This window comes from Sparus aurata, chromosome 8, assembly GCF_900880675.1.
Source record: "Sparus aurata chromosome 8, fSpaAur1.1, whole genome shotgun sequence".
Lineage (NCBI taxonomy): Eukaryota > Metazoa > Chordata > Actinopteri > Spariformes > Sparidae > Sparus > Sparus aurata.
Window position 1 is genome coordinate 28,164,806 of NC_044194.1, and position 13,801 is coordinate 28,178,606.

At 42.3% G+C, this 13,801-nt stretch overlaps 1 protein-coding gene across 4 annotated transcripts in view; it reads right to left on the reverse strand.

The window, feature by feature from the left end:
* Positions 1–13,801, reverse strand: part of LOC115587369 (polypeptide N-acetylgalactosaminyltransferase 18-like) — a 182,659-nt gene that overhangs the window by 50,196 nt on the left and 118,662 nt on the right. For 3 of the 4 annotated variants that reach the window (XR_003985029.1, XM_030427204.1, XM_030427203.1), the window contains exons 5-7: positions 13,036–13,233; positions 8,283–8,397; positions 676–861 (exon numbers count right to left, since the gene is read on the reverse strand). Coding sequence is in view for 3 of the 4 variants with exons in the window: in XM_030427204.1 (XP_030283064.1) it covers positions 676–861; positions 8,283–8,397; positions 13,036–13,233 (499 nt within the window). In the remaining variant the exon portion in view is untranslated. The remainder of the gene's footprint in view (positions 1–675; positions 862–8,282; positions 8,398–13,035; positions 13,234–13,801) is intronic. The other variant, XM_030427205.1, reaches the window with a different exon arrangement.

Genomic DNA, 13,801 nt, shown 5'->3' on the forward strand with positions numbered 1-13,801 from the left:
AATTGATGTATCACAAAATTGAACTGAATTGAATTGAAGAGTATTTGAGAGAATGTACATAGTTTCATTCGATCACTGGGTTTGTCCGTTGAAATGCAAATCTGCACTCTGTGGGAGTAGACCCGAGGATTCTTAAGTCTCAGGCGATTGTACATTACTCAAAACAATCATGTTTTAGTCATTATTATGCTATCATTTCACACATAGAAATATATCTCATTTTTGCTGACAGAGAAGTCATATAAACTGGACCTTCAAGCTGCAATTGTGCAGGTTTTTGGGAAGATTTTGGTCTTGACAGTTTTTTTCCTGGGCCTGGCAACCCTGCTCAACCCTTCAGTAGGTCTAAAAGCTTGATGTGTCACAGTAATCTCGTTTTGAAATGTAATAAACCTGCTGTACTCGCTCAAAACATCAATAATACGACGTGCACCCACGGCACAGCCATCCTCCACAGGTGCGTTCAAACATTACTTATACACAAGTGATCCTCCAGTGGGCCGACATGATGGAGCCGATCACGGTTGCTAGGAGATGTGTGACACAGCTTCTGAACATAAATAAGCATGTACGCAATTACGCCCACACATACCCTCCCACACAAAGAGAACGAGCATAGTATCAAACTGCCAACACACACACACACACATACAGGCACACACACGTAATGTTTACCTGTAGTGGAACGTTCCAGGCCATGTAGACGTGGCTCCTGTATTGGTCCATCCAGACGTCGGCCACCCTCAGAGCGTTCCGACGCACGAGGGCTGTCAGGTTGGCCGTGTAGGGTTTGTGGGCGCGCTCGATGTGTGCAATCCTGGAGCAGGGCAGGACCTCCACGCTGCCGCCGCACTGCCACACCTTTGTTACACACACACACACACACACACAGAAATACACACAGGTCAGCAACTCCAGAGATTCTCCGAAATATAAGTATTGATATTCTTGTACTTTTCACGCCAGTTAAACCTTCATCCTCTAAATGGGGGATTAAGTCCCTGCTGAGTCTCAGCAGCCTGCCTGATTGAATTAGTGTGAATAGAAAGGTATCACAGGGGCTCATGAATGCCCACCCAGGTGCTTGCTATGTTTACCAGTTTGCAGTTTGATGGTGGCAGGAGCTGTCGCACACAGGCCTAGTCAGCATCATGACAGGCTCATGAAATATGAAATAAATGTTGTAATGTGGTTCACCAGGCAAGCAACACAAGTGTGCAGCCCTCTGGCATGCTCTGACAGATGGAACTATTTAAGGCCTATATTTATTCAAGGTGTACATATTTTATAAGCATGTATATGTTAGAGGGTAAATGAGCTCCGCGTGTGGCCAATTTCTATGTGTGGCATTAAATCTCCCACCTGCCGGGTGACATTTTGCCTCTCTTATTTATTAATCTTCAGCGGGAAGTTCCACTGCCTATACCGGTTATTCTATAACTGTCAGCCCCGCCTCACCTAATGATCACACTGTGATGACAACTGATTGCAGCTCAATTATCAACCTCTGGTGATTTCAACACCTTTTCGTGCTTCAGAACTACTTGTTTTTTTAAGGTGCACTATGCAGTTTTGGGGAAGAAAAGACAGAAACTGTCAATGATTTTTTTTTTAGTAAGCAACCTAAGTGACCTTAAAAAATGACTTTACTTCTGTTTAACTTTTACTTTGTCTATATTTGGTGCACCCTGACACTTTTCTAGCTTCAAACTGTGTTCTGTGGTCAGTTTGTTTATTCAGTAATGGAGAATTTGTGTTATTACCTTATTAATATTGTAAATATTAAAATTTTAAGTTTGAAATTCTTCTCCAAAACTCTCTCCAAAAAAGCACACCTTAAACTTCACTCAGTCCTTAAACTCCAATTAAAGCTAGGGTTGGTAAGTTGGTAAGCCTATTCTGAAAGCAAGCTAACCACACAAGAAAGGAGAAACTGACATGCTAGCTTGACAGCGGTGAGCACTACCAATCGCCATGTTAATTGTTTACATTCATTCTGATGATGTTAGGTGTTTTCTTACATGTGAGTGAGAAAAGAGCGCAGGTCTGCTGAGCGTCTTCATCAGCAGCTAGCTAACAGTTAGCACAAAGCACATCCTGCAGTGTTTAGGAGTAACTGTCGCGTCAGGTAGCCATTTAAGACAGGTATAATCGTGATGGCTAGTTTGCTCTTGTTCATATGATTGTGGCATTAACAGAGTTGCTAATTGAAATATTTATTTGAGTAAAAAAAGCTCAAAGAGATGGTGGAATGTAGCGAACTAGCCACTAACACATATCTTGAGCTACAGGAAGGTTGCTGTCAGTGCACTTCTGGAGGGAGGCCTGAAGGGATGGGGGGGGATTTCTTTGACTGAATACTTTCAAAGCACTTTCAAGACTTTTTACATGCACACATACTTATAATACACAGCAGCAGTAAGGGGAAAAAAAATCCTTAATCTCCTTTCAGTTTTTCAAGGTCAACTGATGCATTCGCAATGTTCAGACATGTTTCTGACTTTCATGAAGTAATCCACTGCCAATATTGGTGATAGCACTGCTAAAATTCCCCTTAGGAGTTTGGTGTACTGACAAAACAAGTGCTGGGAAATGAGGATTTAAATAGAAACGCCTGTTCTCACTATTCCAGTCCTGCACTTTGTTTGTGTGTTTGCGCTATAATCCCTCCTGCCGGCCAGCCTCCTTCTCTGTATCCTTCTGAAAGCAAAGAGCTCCTGGAGAACAACAGCAAAACTGTGGCACTGGCCCGGCGCCCAGGCAGGAGCACCAGCTACAGCCAAATTCTGAGATAATACACGCTCCCCCGAGAAATACCTCAACGTTCTCTATAAAGGATTTACAACACGAGGGTTAGAGTCTAAGGAGCTATTCTTCGAGCATAACAATCTATGTCTGAGCGTGTGGGTGTGCTCAGGGAGATAGGGAACGAGACGGGGGAAGAAAGCGGCCAGTGAAAGAAAGAGAAGCGATTCAGAAAGAGTGTGGGACATAAAACAGCGAAGGAAGGTGAAGGTGTAACAGTGAAGGAAGATAAAGTGGGATGTTTAGAGAGAAGAAGAAAGTGAAATAGAGGGGGAGAGAGAATGAAAGCTCCTTTTCAAAAGCTTTTTCCTTCTTTTTTTTTTTGTTTCAATCTTCTTTCAAAATAAAAGCCTACCCCTGCGGGATAAAACAAGGTCATGTGTCAGCTGTTACCCAATAAAACATCCCGGGACCCCACTGTGATGTAGTTAATGTGTGTGCATTGGCATCCAATTCTTGGAACTTGTGTCTGGCCCATCTGTATGTGTGTCACCCAGACAAGACGCAGCACATTTACATCCCTAATTGTCTCTCAGTCTGACGTCTTTGGTTTAACGCGGAACGAGGCCTGCTGGCGGACTTGTGTTTTTAAAAGTTTTAATGAGAAAATGAGAGGCGGACAGCGACAACAAATGAAGTTGTGAATTATAAATCACGGCGAGGACGGCCGCCCGGCGTGATGAAAAAGACGGAATGAGACAATGAGCACTAAATATGTGCAAAATATTACACCACGCCGCATATGAAGCCTCATAAAAAGCAATCTTTATCACAATGGGAGCATGCGGGCCAGAGATACGCAGCGCTTCTGCAGAAACTGGGAGGTGGGAGAGAAATCCCATGGCTGATAACAAAAGGCGCCCGTGTTTGGCACGAGGGAGATGGAAATGGAACAAACCGGCTTGGTTCTAACTTAAACCTTGGGTTGAACTCGACGCATGATGAATTAGTCAGAGAAGGAGCAATGCCCTTGAGACGCAGAACTGATTCTGTCAAAACATCACTGCTGATTTTCATGATCATTGATCTGCAAACAGCTCTTTTGCCACGCAGTCTTCCACTTTGACAGAAAATGGAAATATTGACGTTTCTTGTCATTCCTGATGCGTTTATAGTCAAATCTGTGTGCGGTGTGAAATAACTGACACTGACGATGTGTTTGTGTGTCTAGGCGGGCTATATTAGATGTCAGGCTCTGACTTCAAACCTCCCTGTGGCACTGGAAGTGTTTGCTGTGGAAGAGAAATGTCAGTACCGAATGATGTTCTTGCTAACCTTTTGCTGCCTATTCAACCGTTCAGAAACCTCACACACAGATAGACAGACCCTGAACACAACCCTGACGTTCCGACAACCACACAGACAGGCTCAACAGTGGCTTTTCAAGTGTCTCTCCGCTGAAATGGGGTTCATTTCAGTTCAGCGTTTGTCTCGTTTGTCACAATATTTGCAGCAGAGGGCAACAGATTCTAGCACTGCGCCTGACTCCTGGCCCTCAATCAGCGCAGAGGCCAAAGTGTAATGTGGGCAGAGCTGCCGACAGCTGGAGGCGTCTGATGCGGGGTCAGAAAAACACGGACCGCCGGGGTCGCGGTAGCGTCAGTGAGATCTCCTCCCATGGAGAGACCATCTGTTTGTGGCCTTGCTGCATATGCTGCGCTGAATAAGCCGTCCAAGTCTCCCCTGTGCCAACGTCTACAGGTGTACAAGCAATTTGTCTCTACGGTAGGGGCTTATACTGGAGAATTATATGCCAAACAAAAGCTCTGTAATAAGAGAATAACCTCTCTGGATGGAACAGAAGAAGTCATGGTCACTGCACTGCGAGGAGCTAAGGAGAAAGCCATTATCAGACTTGTTATAGTTGACTGTTGAGGCCTGACATTCAAGCCTCCTATGGAGAGAGTCAAGGCCGGGCCCAGCACAAAAGCCTTTTACGAGCCGCATTACTGCCAATGTGCCGAAACAACAGGACACTTTTTAAGCTTTTGGCAGATTTAGTCATTTATATTCATGACATCATATAATGTTTGTGATACCAGGTCAAAGCCATTTTAATAGAAATAGTTAGAGCGCTATAAAATGGCATTATGATCATCTTTGGCTTGTTTGAGCTGAAGCTGAAGCCATTCAGCTCCTGCTGTCACGGCAACGCGACAAAAACCCGAACTGATTCTCGCTCACTTACGCTGGCCACACAGCAAACAATAAACACATTAACTGATTTCACCCTGAGCTGAACATCTGCAAACATAAAGAATACAGCAAGCCCAGCGGACCAGCCAACAGTTAAAGAGGCGCTGTCAACTTTGCCATCCAACTTTAAGGGAGGTGTGTGCAGCAGAGTGTTTGTGATGTCACATGAGAGCTGCTACGTGAAAACTTTAGGGTCAGATCACTTGTATCATGAACTGCGGACGGATGTTTCAATTCTGTAATGTTTATGTACTGCGGCAGGTCAAACAGACACTGGTATTTAAAAGATGCAGCTTTTTGTTTTCTAGGTAATGCGGAAATTCAATTTAGATTTGCCTTACTGTTTGTATTAAATCATAAAAAAGTTGCTGTGTACGGTAAGAACTAAAACTGAGGATGCCATACACTGAGACGCATCGGGATCCGCAGGACGAATTGTCAACAGGTGAATCGTAATCACCTCTGCTCGCTCAGCCTTCACCGGGGTGTCACTGTGCATGAAGTCAAAAACATGTGTAGAGGACGATCTGCATAAAGGGGGGTGTTGGGTAGCATAAACTAACTAGGCAAACTGTGGGATGAATTCCCACAAGCCCTCCGAGCAGGCAACATCTGCCACCAAGGATGCCAATACACAACAGCTGTTTCGTTATATTCCCTGTACATAATGTGCCCTAAACAATAAGCATGCGGTGACACAAACATACATTATTTTTTAATTTATGTATCATTAAGGAATCAAATTCACCTACAGTGTACAGGGTTATTATTCATTTCATTACTTCACTGTACATTCTGATGATGTTGTGCTGTAGTGGAAGAGTATCCTGACTTAACCAAACATAAGTCGTCAGTGCTTCCACGCCAAAGCAGCTAAAACCTGCAGGAAGAGTCTAGAGTCCAGATGTCTCTGGATCATGTCAAGCACTAAATTGCAAATCCATGATTTAATTACTTAACTACTTACAATTAACCACACATTGAAATGTTTGTAAAATTATCCTGTCCCAGTCTAGCCCACAGTAAATTCAAAGCTGAACCAGGCATGGTTTTGGACTCTTTTGGAAGGTTAGAGTCAGATTGTTTCCCAAAACAGTCAGGCGCAGTAAGTGCTTCTAGTATTGATCTATAAATGCAAAAAAAATATGCAGATAACCTATAAATGCCCCTATTAGCTAGAAAACACAATGGATCCACGTCATATAATCGTACATGGTCCAAGTTCAATTTAAACATAGTCAATATCACCATAAACACCTGACACATCCTTTTTTAATTAAACATCCAGGCACCTGGCAAAAGATTGCCATTGCATGACCTCAAAATACCCCCGCTCAAGAGTAACAGAAGCATAAACTCATTACAGTTTAATTTTCTTTACTTCCTCTATATCCTTTTTTACACCGTGTGCATATAGTCAAAATAAAGTGTCTAAGTTGAAAAACAGCCTACACAAAGAGAAAAATGCACAGAGCATTGCATGAAGTTTAGGCCTGTGAACCCCAGTATAAACAATGTATTCTGGGAGTTCAAATTCCATTGGCTCCATGGTGCCTCAATCATCCTGTGGCTGGTGTGTGAGTGGCTCAGGAGAGAGGAGAGGGAACAGAGAGTGGGTCTCATGTGTAGGCTATTACTTGTTGGCTGTTGTAGGCTCCAGGGTGGACATAGAAGCTCCAATGTGGTCAAATGCAGTGTCAATGAGTTTTTTGACAGGAAGAAGCATGTGAAGGCATCCGCGATCGCAGTTTGTCCCTATTTTGGTGCCATTGAAAGGTTTTTATTGATAACCTTCACTGAATGTGCCATTCCATCTCCACCCTACCACTGCATTCACATCACAATACCGCTGTTGTTCGAATCATCCATCCCTTAGAGTGGTTGCCAGTTTGTTGTCACTATCGTTAACGCTAACATCACTAATACTAGCTATTGTTAACTTCGCCAACGCTAGCTAGCTAATGTTAGGGCGGTACAGTACGCTGCGCTCATCAAGGCTCATACAGTAGAAATCTTGTTAGAAGCTAGAACCACTGTAGACACTGACCTGACAATTCAGTCATAATAACGTTTAAAAGGAAAAGTAAGAAAAAAATTGCCACAGAGGTCTGTGTGGATATTTTGACAACACCACTTCAATGTCTTCATTCCAAAAGTTATCTGACCTCCCCTCAGAAGAAGTAATGTAACCAGGCAGTGGATGTCATGGTGATGGCTGTGTAGCTAGTCCAACTTTGAGAGTGTATCCTTGAAGCCGTGTAACTGATTAGCTTTTTTATTAACTCTAACCTGGTGATGTGAGGAAGCAGCAACTAAACACATCACTGGACACAATAAGAAAAAAGTAAGTGACAGTGTAGCACAATGCAGTGTGTGTTTTATTCCTTTTGAGGACAACACAATTACTACCCGGTCATCCGTTCTTCGGGCTCTCCTGTCATCAATTGTCCACAGCTGTCCAAATAAATCTCAACCTGACATGGTCAAGCCTGACAGTATTATACATTTTTCAGAGTGTGATACGTTGTTAACCCAGTGGCTTGGATCAGCATCAGTCGAGCCCGGGCTGATAATCAAACCTGTGCTTCACTGACACTTCACTGTAAATCACTCGGCACTGAGCCTGAGTCAACAGTTTCCCTGGGATGTCTCCCGTGTCCGCTCTGTCTCGAAGCTGTTCCAACAGTTAGCGTCCTCCGGGGAGTGATTTGCCGTCTCAGGAGGACGGTGCTTTGTCAGAGCCCTTAGCCTCTGGAGACCAGATTAGAGATGAAATCCCAGCAGTAACTGTTAACGCCATAACCGCAGTTGAGCTCGCTGAAAAAACCCTCTAAACCTGTTAGTTGCTGAAAGAAATAGCAACACTATCAAAATAGAAAAATTAATTTCATCATAAATTAATACGTGTCGAGCAACGTAGCTGCATTTTAGTTCTAATGTCATTTCATTACATTAAATCATCATGCTATCTGTCAGCCGCTACATCATTAGTAATCCGCTCAGTTTTCTTGAGTCAGACTGAATGAATAATGTGAATGACTGATAAAGACCTCATTCTGTCAAAGGAAAGGTCAGTTTTCTTCCTCTCTATGCTGGACATGTCTGCTATTCAGGATATTTCAATTTGGCAGGTGTCAACAGCGGATGCCTCTCTGGCATACATTGTGTTAAATATTCTTAGTGTATGCAGGGCTGTGTGCGGGGCTGCAGGACTGTATAGTTGGCACGCAGTTGCCATGGTTGTGCGGCTCAGGATGTGCAGGTTTGTTGAGCCGACTCACCCTGATGCCGAGCTCCACATTTTCTCCGCCGTAAATTTCCATGCCTTCGTCTAGCAGGCCAATCTCCTCAAAGTACCTCCTGTCGACAACAAAGCAGCCAATCAGAGCAGGGCTCCTAAAATAGAGAGTGAAGGGAGGGAAGAGAGGAGGTCAGAGAAAAGAAAGAGGTAAAAAAAACAAAAAAAGAGGTTTAAATGTAAAATATTCTTTAAGACACACAAACACAGCCCTAACCCCACAGTTAACCCCACACTGGAAATCACGGCCCCCGAAGGTCTATTTGTCAAGCACGCTGCGCATCTGATGCTCTTCACTAAAGCCTTAGCGTGTCATGACAAATCTACGGCGCACTGTTCACTTACAAATGATCCAGCTGTCAAAATGATGCTGTCACCTAACACAACAAATTCAGGACATTTTGAGGAAACCGGTGGGGGGAAAGCAACCAGATCTTCCATCAACATCAAACTGAGTCAACAAGAGTGAAAAATAACTCTTATTAGTATTCATGCTGTCAGTCCCACACATGTCCTCTTATCAAAATGAAATACAGCACCGCTGCAAAAACAGCTTGTTCGGGTTGAATTCCTCTTCCCTGTGGATATACGGATTGGCAAACAGCCAGTAACTCTGAAACCCCAAATGCTAATGTAAAACAATGAGGCCCTCCCACCACTGGCTCTGAACACACACACTCTTCTCTAAAGCTTCCAGATAGCAGCACAGTATCAGAAATCGTACAGCAATCAAAGAGTATCAGTGTATTTTCACACTCCTCAATCCAAACATTACAACACATCGTTTGCTCCATAACACACATCATGGACAAATTAAGAATATATGTCATTGACATTTGGATTTCCAGCATGAATTTAAGTATGAAACAGTAGCATTGGCCTACAATAGAAGTGACAGTGTACAGCTAGCGTTTTAGTATTTTAAGTAGCTGGTAATTGTGTTAATATTATTTACTACCTGCAGGTTTTTTTTTTGTTTTTTTTTTTGGGGGGGGGGGGGTCACTGCAAGTAATTCTGGTACCTAAACATAACCGAAATCTTATCTTGTCATTTTAAGCCCAAACCATGATGTTTTCCTAAACCTAACCAGATTTTAGGTTTTGTTGCCTAAATCCAACCAAACAGTGACTAATCTAAAAATCTAAAAATATACAAAAAATTAAAAAACCCTCTCACCCACTACAACCTACCTTACGTAACCTTTCTTGAATGCCTATATCCTCACGTGCTTTTACAGCTAGCACGCAATCACAAGGAGGCACTGAAGAATGAGTACAAGCACATCACAGCCCAGTAGGGTGGGACTAGGAGAAACAAAATGACTCCGACAAGGGGCGGAGGTAAGTGGGCCAGTTGCTTGCCAAATAGCTACCTTTTGACTATTCACACTAGAGTAGAAATAGACAATCCATTCATTTTTCAGTTTTTTTTTTTGGTTAAGGCTCAATTTAACTTTTAAATAAGATGTTTCATCAGAATGTGCCACTTATCCCCACTCTTCTGCTTGATGTATATTAAGTCCACAACTCAAATTAAATGCCGGATTCCACCTGGGAAACACGTTATCTCTAACAATGTTTTGATTTTCCCACCTGAGTTTTTGCGCAGTGACAGTGTGTGACAAAGTGATGCACAATAAAAATAATAAGATAATAGATAATTATTAATGATATAGAGATTTATTCATTTTAAATGTGTTAATCCTTGTGGGGACAGTTAGTTTTTTCTTTTTTTCTTAATTGGAGGTGGGTGTACTGTCAAAAGCACATACCTGCGTCATTTCAACTCCCAACCTTGTCATAATTACAGCTGCAATTACCCACTATTTCTTTAGCCCTTTTCAGATATAAAAGGCGGCACATGTGCTCTAAGGTAAGGGCGGCAATGTGCCACCTTGTCTTTCTAAAAGGGGGGCGTAATATTCCTCCTTCTCCAAAAGCCGCCTCTGGGGTAGGCGTAAACATGTGACGTGACGTGAAGCATCAAGTTGGGCATGAACAGTGACGATGAATTTGTCTTCAAAATAAGAGCTTTACATTGCACCCCATTGGAGTTTAGAACTGGGTTCTTAGCGGGGGGGCTTTTAATTTGAAAGTAGCGACCGTTCGTAGCTTGCCGCTACAGCAACAAGCGGACACAACCAAACAGCAACAGAGACCGAGGAGACGCTAGCATCTCCTGGATCTCAGCGGCTGTCCAGTTGCTCATCTTGATGTCCACAGATGAAGTGATGGACTGACTGCTGTGATCAGCTGTTTCTTCTTTTTAAAACTCCCCGGCTGTGGGTCGCACAACAGTGCAGGTCATCGACACCTCCGCCCACCTCACGCTGAGGCCGGCACAGTGATTTAGATAGCAGGCGAGGCGGAAATAAGTGTACCCTCCGAGGTGGCAAATTGGCGGACCAAAACAGACCCCCAATCTACCACCCTCTGTCTAAATCCGTGGCCCTAGCTGCAAAAAGGACGGCCACATTGGCAGCTTATTGCCCAGTATAAAAATGGCTTTTGTCATTGGTCCAACTGTAATTTAAATCCCGGCTGGATGGATGCTTGCATGTTGAATCGCTTTGATTTTTCAGCAGGAAAAGCTGCTCGTCCTTTAAACTTTTTAACAATTGGCACCACTGGAAGTACGCTGTAGCAGGTAACAGTTTCTGTTTCCACTGTGCCCATAATGTAAAAAAGTGATGATTCTCAGTTCTGATACATCTTTTTTTTTTAAAGCAGATTTATGGATGATATTAATACTGGTTCATGTCTGGGTGCTCAGATTTGACTGATTTATGACTCAAAAAGAAAAGAAAAAAAGTACGACTCAATTTCCCCTCATGCAGTGTCCTTGCCTTACTATAAGACCCTTGGGCAGGCTTTTGGCCTTTTCTTTGGGTTTTATCCCGTGAAATGACCATGTCTATTACAAACTATATCCTGTAACTCTAATACGTCTCCAGGCTTACTGTGCATGAAAAACAGCTTAGCACTGTAGAGGGATAATAGCTACAATGAGCAACTGTGGTGTACAAATCCTAGTAGAACACCTCAACGTTCCACTTGAGCGCCCACGTTGGACTCCACACAGCAGCTCGAGTGTCTGCGAAAGAGGCCAGAGCACTCCTATAGCAGAATATTACCAGTTTGTCTGTTTGCAACCATTTTTTTTTTAGAAATACATTTCATATGAAAACAATATAATGTAAAAATAATAATGGTCTTTAAACTACTTTTTGACCCTAAAATGTTGGCATTTAAGGTTTTTGCAAACCATGGATATGTCCAAATGTGTATGTATCATTTTTACCACATTGACATTTCTACAATATGTGTCATATCAAACTTATGACCTGGTATTCATATCAGATTGTGGTGATGAAGGCTGCCAAGCCAGTGACTGCAGTATGAGTCTGTGTTTCAATGTTTGTAAGAGTCACACCACTGGGTATTTTCAAGGAGGCCTCCAGATAATTTCCAGTTGCTTTAGTGGCTAAAATAAAAGATATTTGTTGAGAAGTTGGGAACTGTGATTGTGGCGACAATGGCTGTTTTTTTTTTCTTACAAGAGGTTGGGACATTTTCCAGCCATTCCATTCCTGGCAAACACAGGCAGTGGATATTTAAGGCCAAAACAGGATCTTTTCCTAAATCTACCAGTGTTTTTTGTGCCTAAACTCAACCAGATCATAAACCCAGTTTTGTAACACATCAGTGATTTGCAGAAACTCTCATGCATCTGCCAACATTGATTGATAGTACAGGACTCGTCTTAGTTTATTATACTTCAGCGATAACTATTCTCTGTGCATGTGCAGGTTTTTCTCAGTGAATCAGGAAAAATGAAATGCAATTAAATAGACATACATATCTACTTCGGAAATGAGTCATTGCTTTGACAAAGCTGACAAAGCCAGTGACAAACTGCACCTGAAGAAAAGTACTTAAAAAGGATAAAAAAATAAATAACGGGGGCATTCATCTTCCTCCATTACAATATTGAGCAGGTTATGTCCTCTTGTCTTTGTCCAGATCCATAAACACTGCATCATTGATTCGCTTGCGGTGAGCCACCACGACAGAGGTATTATCCTCTTGCAGATATTGGTGAGTAGGCAATTTTGCTCTCGTTGCTGGGCTGTTTTTCTTCCGTGGTAGCCTCTGCAGTGTTTATCCATCACATTGGCAGTTTTTTTCTTGGCAAACAGTATCGAAAAACTGGACCATTATGTCAGTTTTAGAGAGCGGACGATAGACACTGCAGGTTGCCTCTTAGTGCTGTTATTATGGTGACAGTCTGCATTCCTTTTTAAAAATAAATAAATATATACCTGCCCACAGTTCTGATGAAACTCCTGTTTTCATGTGTTACACTTAATGGGCCTCTGGCTGTGCTTTATCGCCCTGGGTTTTACATGGGTTAGAATATTAACACTACACTTATAATTTACATACATAGTTATTATTCATGGGGATTAGTGTTCAAGAAATTATAATGTAAAAGTAATGAGCTTAGTAAGTGATCTTATCAAACCAAGTTCAATAAGCTGCACGTCAACTTATTAATAATTAATACTGCTCCGTGGATTATTTCCTGCTGTCTACCTCTTTCAAGGCAGCAAGATATTTTCTACTGCAGAACAAAACTATTGGACGGGTCTCTTTCATTTTTTTCATAATGATTTTTTAATCCCTCTTCCCCTTGTTAAGCCCAAACAAAATCTTTAAGCTCCCTCTCTGTTTACCTGATCGGGGCTGTGTGGTTGCGTTGTATCCACCAGGACTTTGGTGGGTTGAGGTATCGACACCACAGCTCCCAGTCGAAGCCCTGAGCAGACAGCGGGTACTCCTCGATCTCGAACGTGTCGTACTTGATGTTGTCAAAAGAGGGAGACACCACCCGGGTCCGGTCCTCCTTTATCCGCTGCAGAATAGGTTCTGCCCTGTGGGACGACAGAGAAAAGAATATGTTTGAGAGGAGATAACAAATGAATCTGTTAGCTCTCTTTGCTCCTTTGCCCTAAGCCAACAATCTACAATGCATTAGAATAGGTAATCACATTACTATTCAAAAACAAATGTGAAAAAGAAAACTGAATGCCAGTGTTCAAGACTGCTGCCTGTTGAAGTGTAAAGCATTCTAAAGCGAGAGTCAAATTTATTAGTAGCCATTTAATATATATGGTGTGGTGTGAGTATTTAATATGATATATGATCTAGCACCCGAACAATGTTTTTTTCACTATCTGTACTAGTTTTTAGTAGTACATTTGTAACTTGAAACATAGTGTTGCTATGTTTTTCTCTCCCAAATGTACAACATTAATTTCTCAAAGTTACCCCCTTCCCCCAGCTCCATACTTTTTTTCACCTACTGGCCCTCATATGCTACTATAGAAATTAAAGTTGAAGTATTTTTTTTTAAAAAAAAACACACAAATACATGATACAAAAATAATCTTGTACCAATATAACCCCAGTATAACCCCTGAAAACTGCTTTCCAAATATT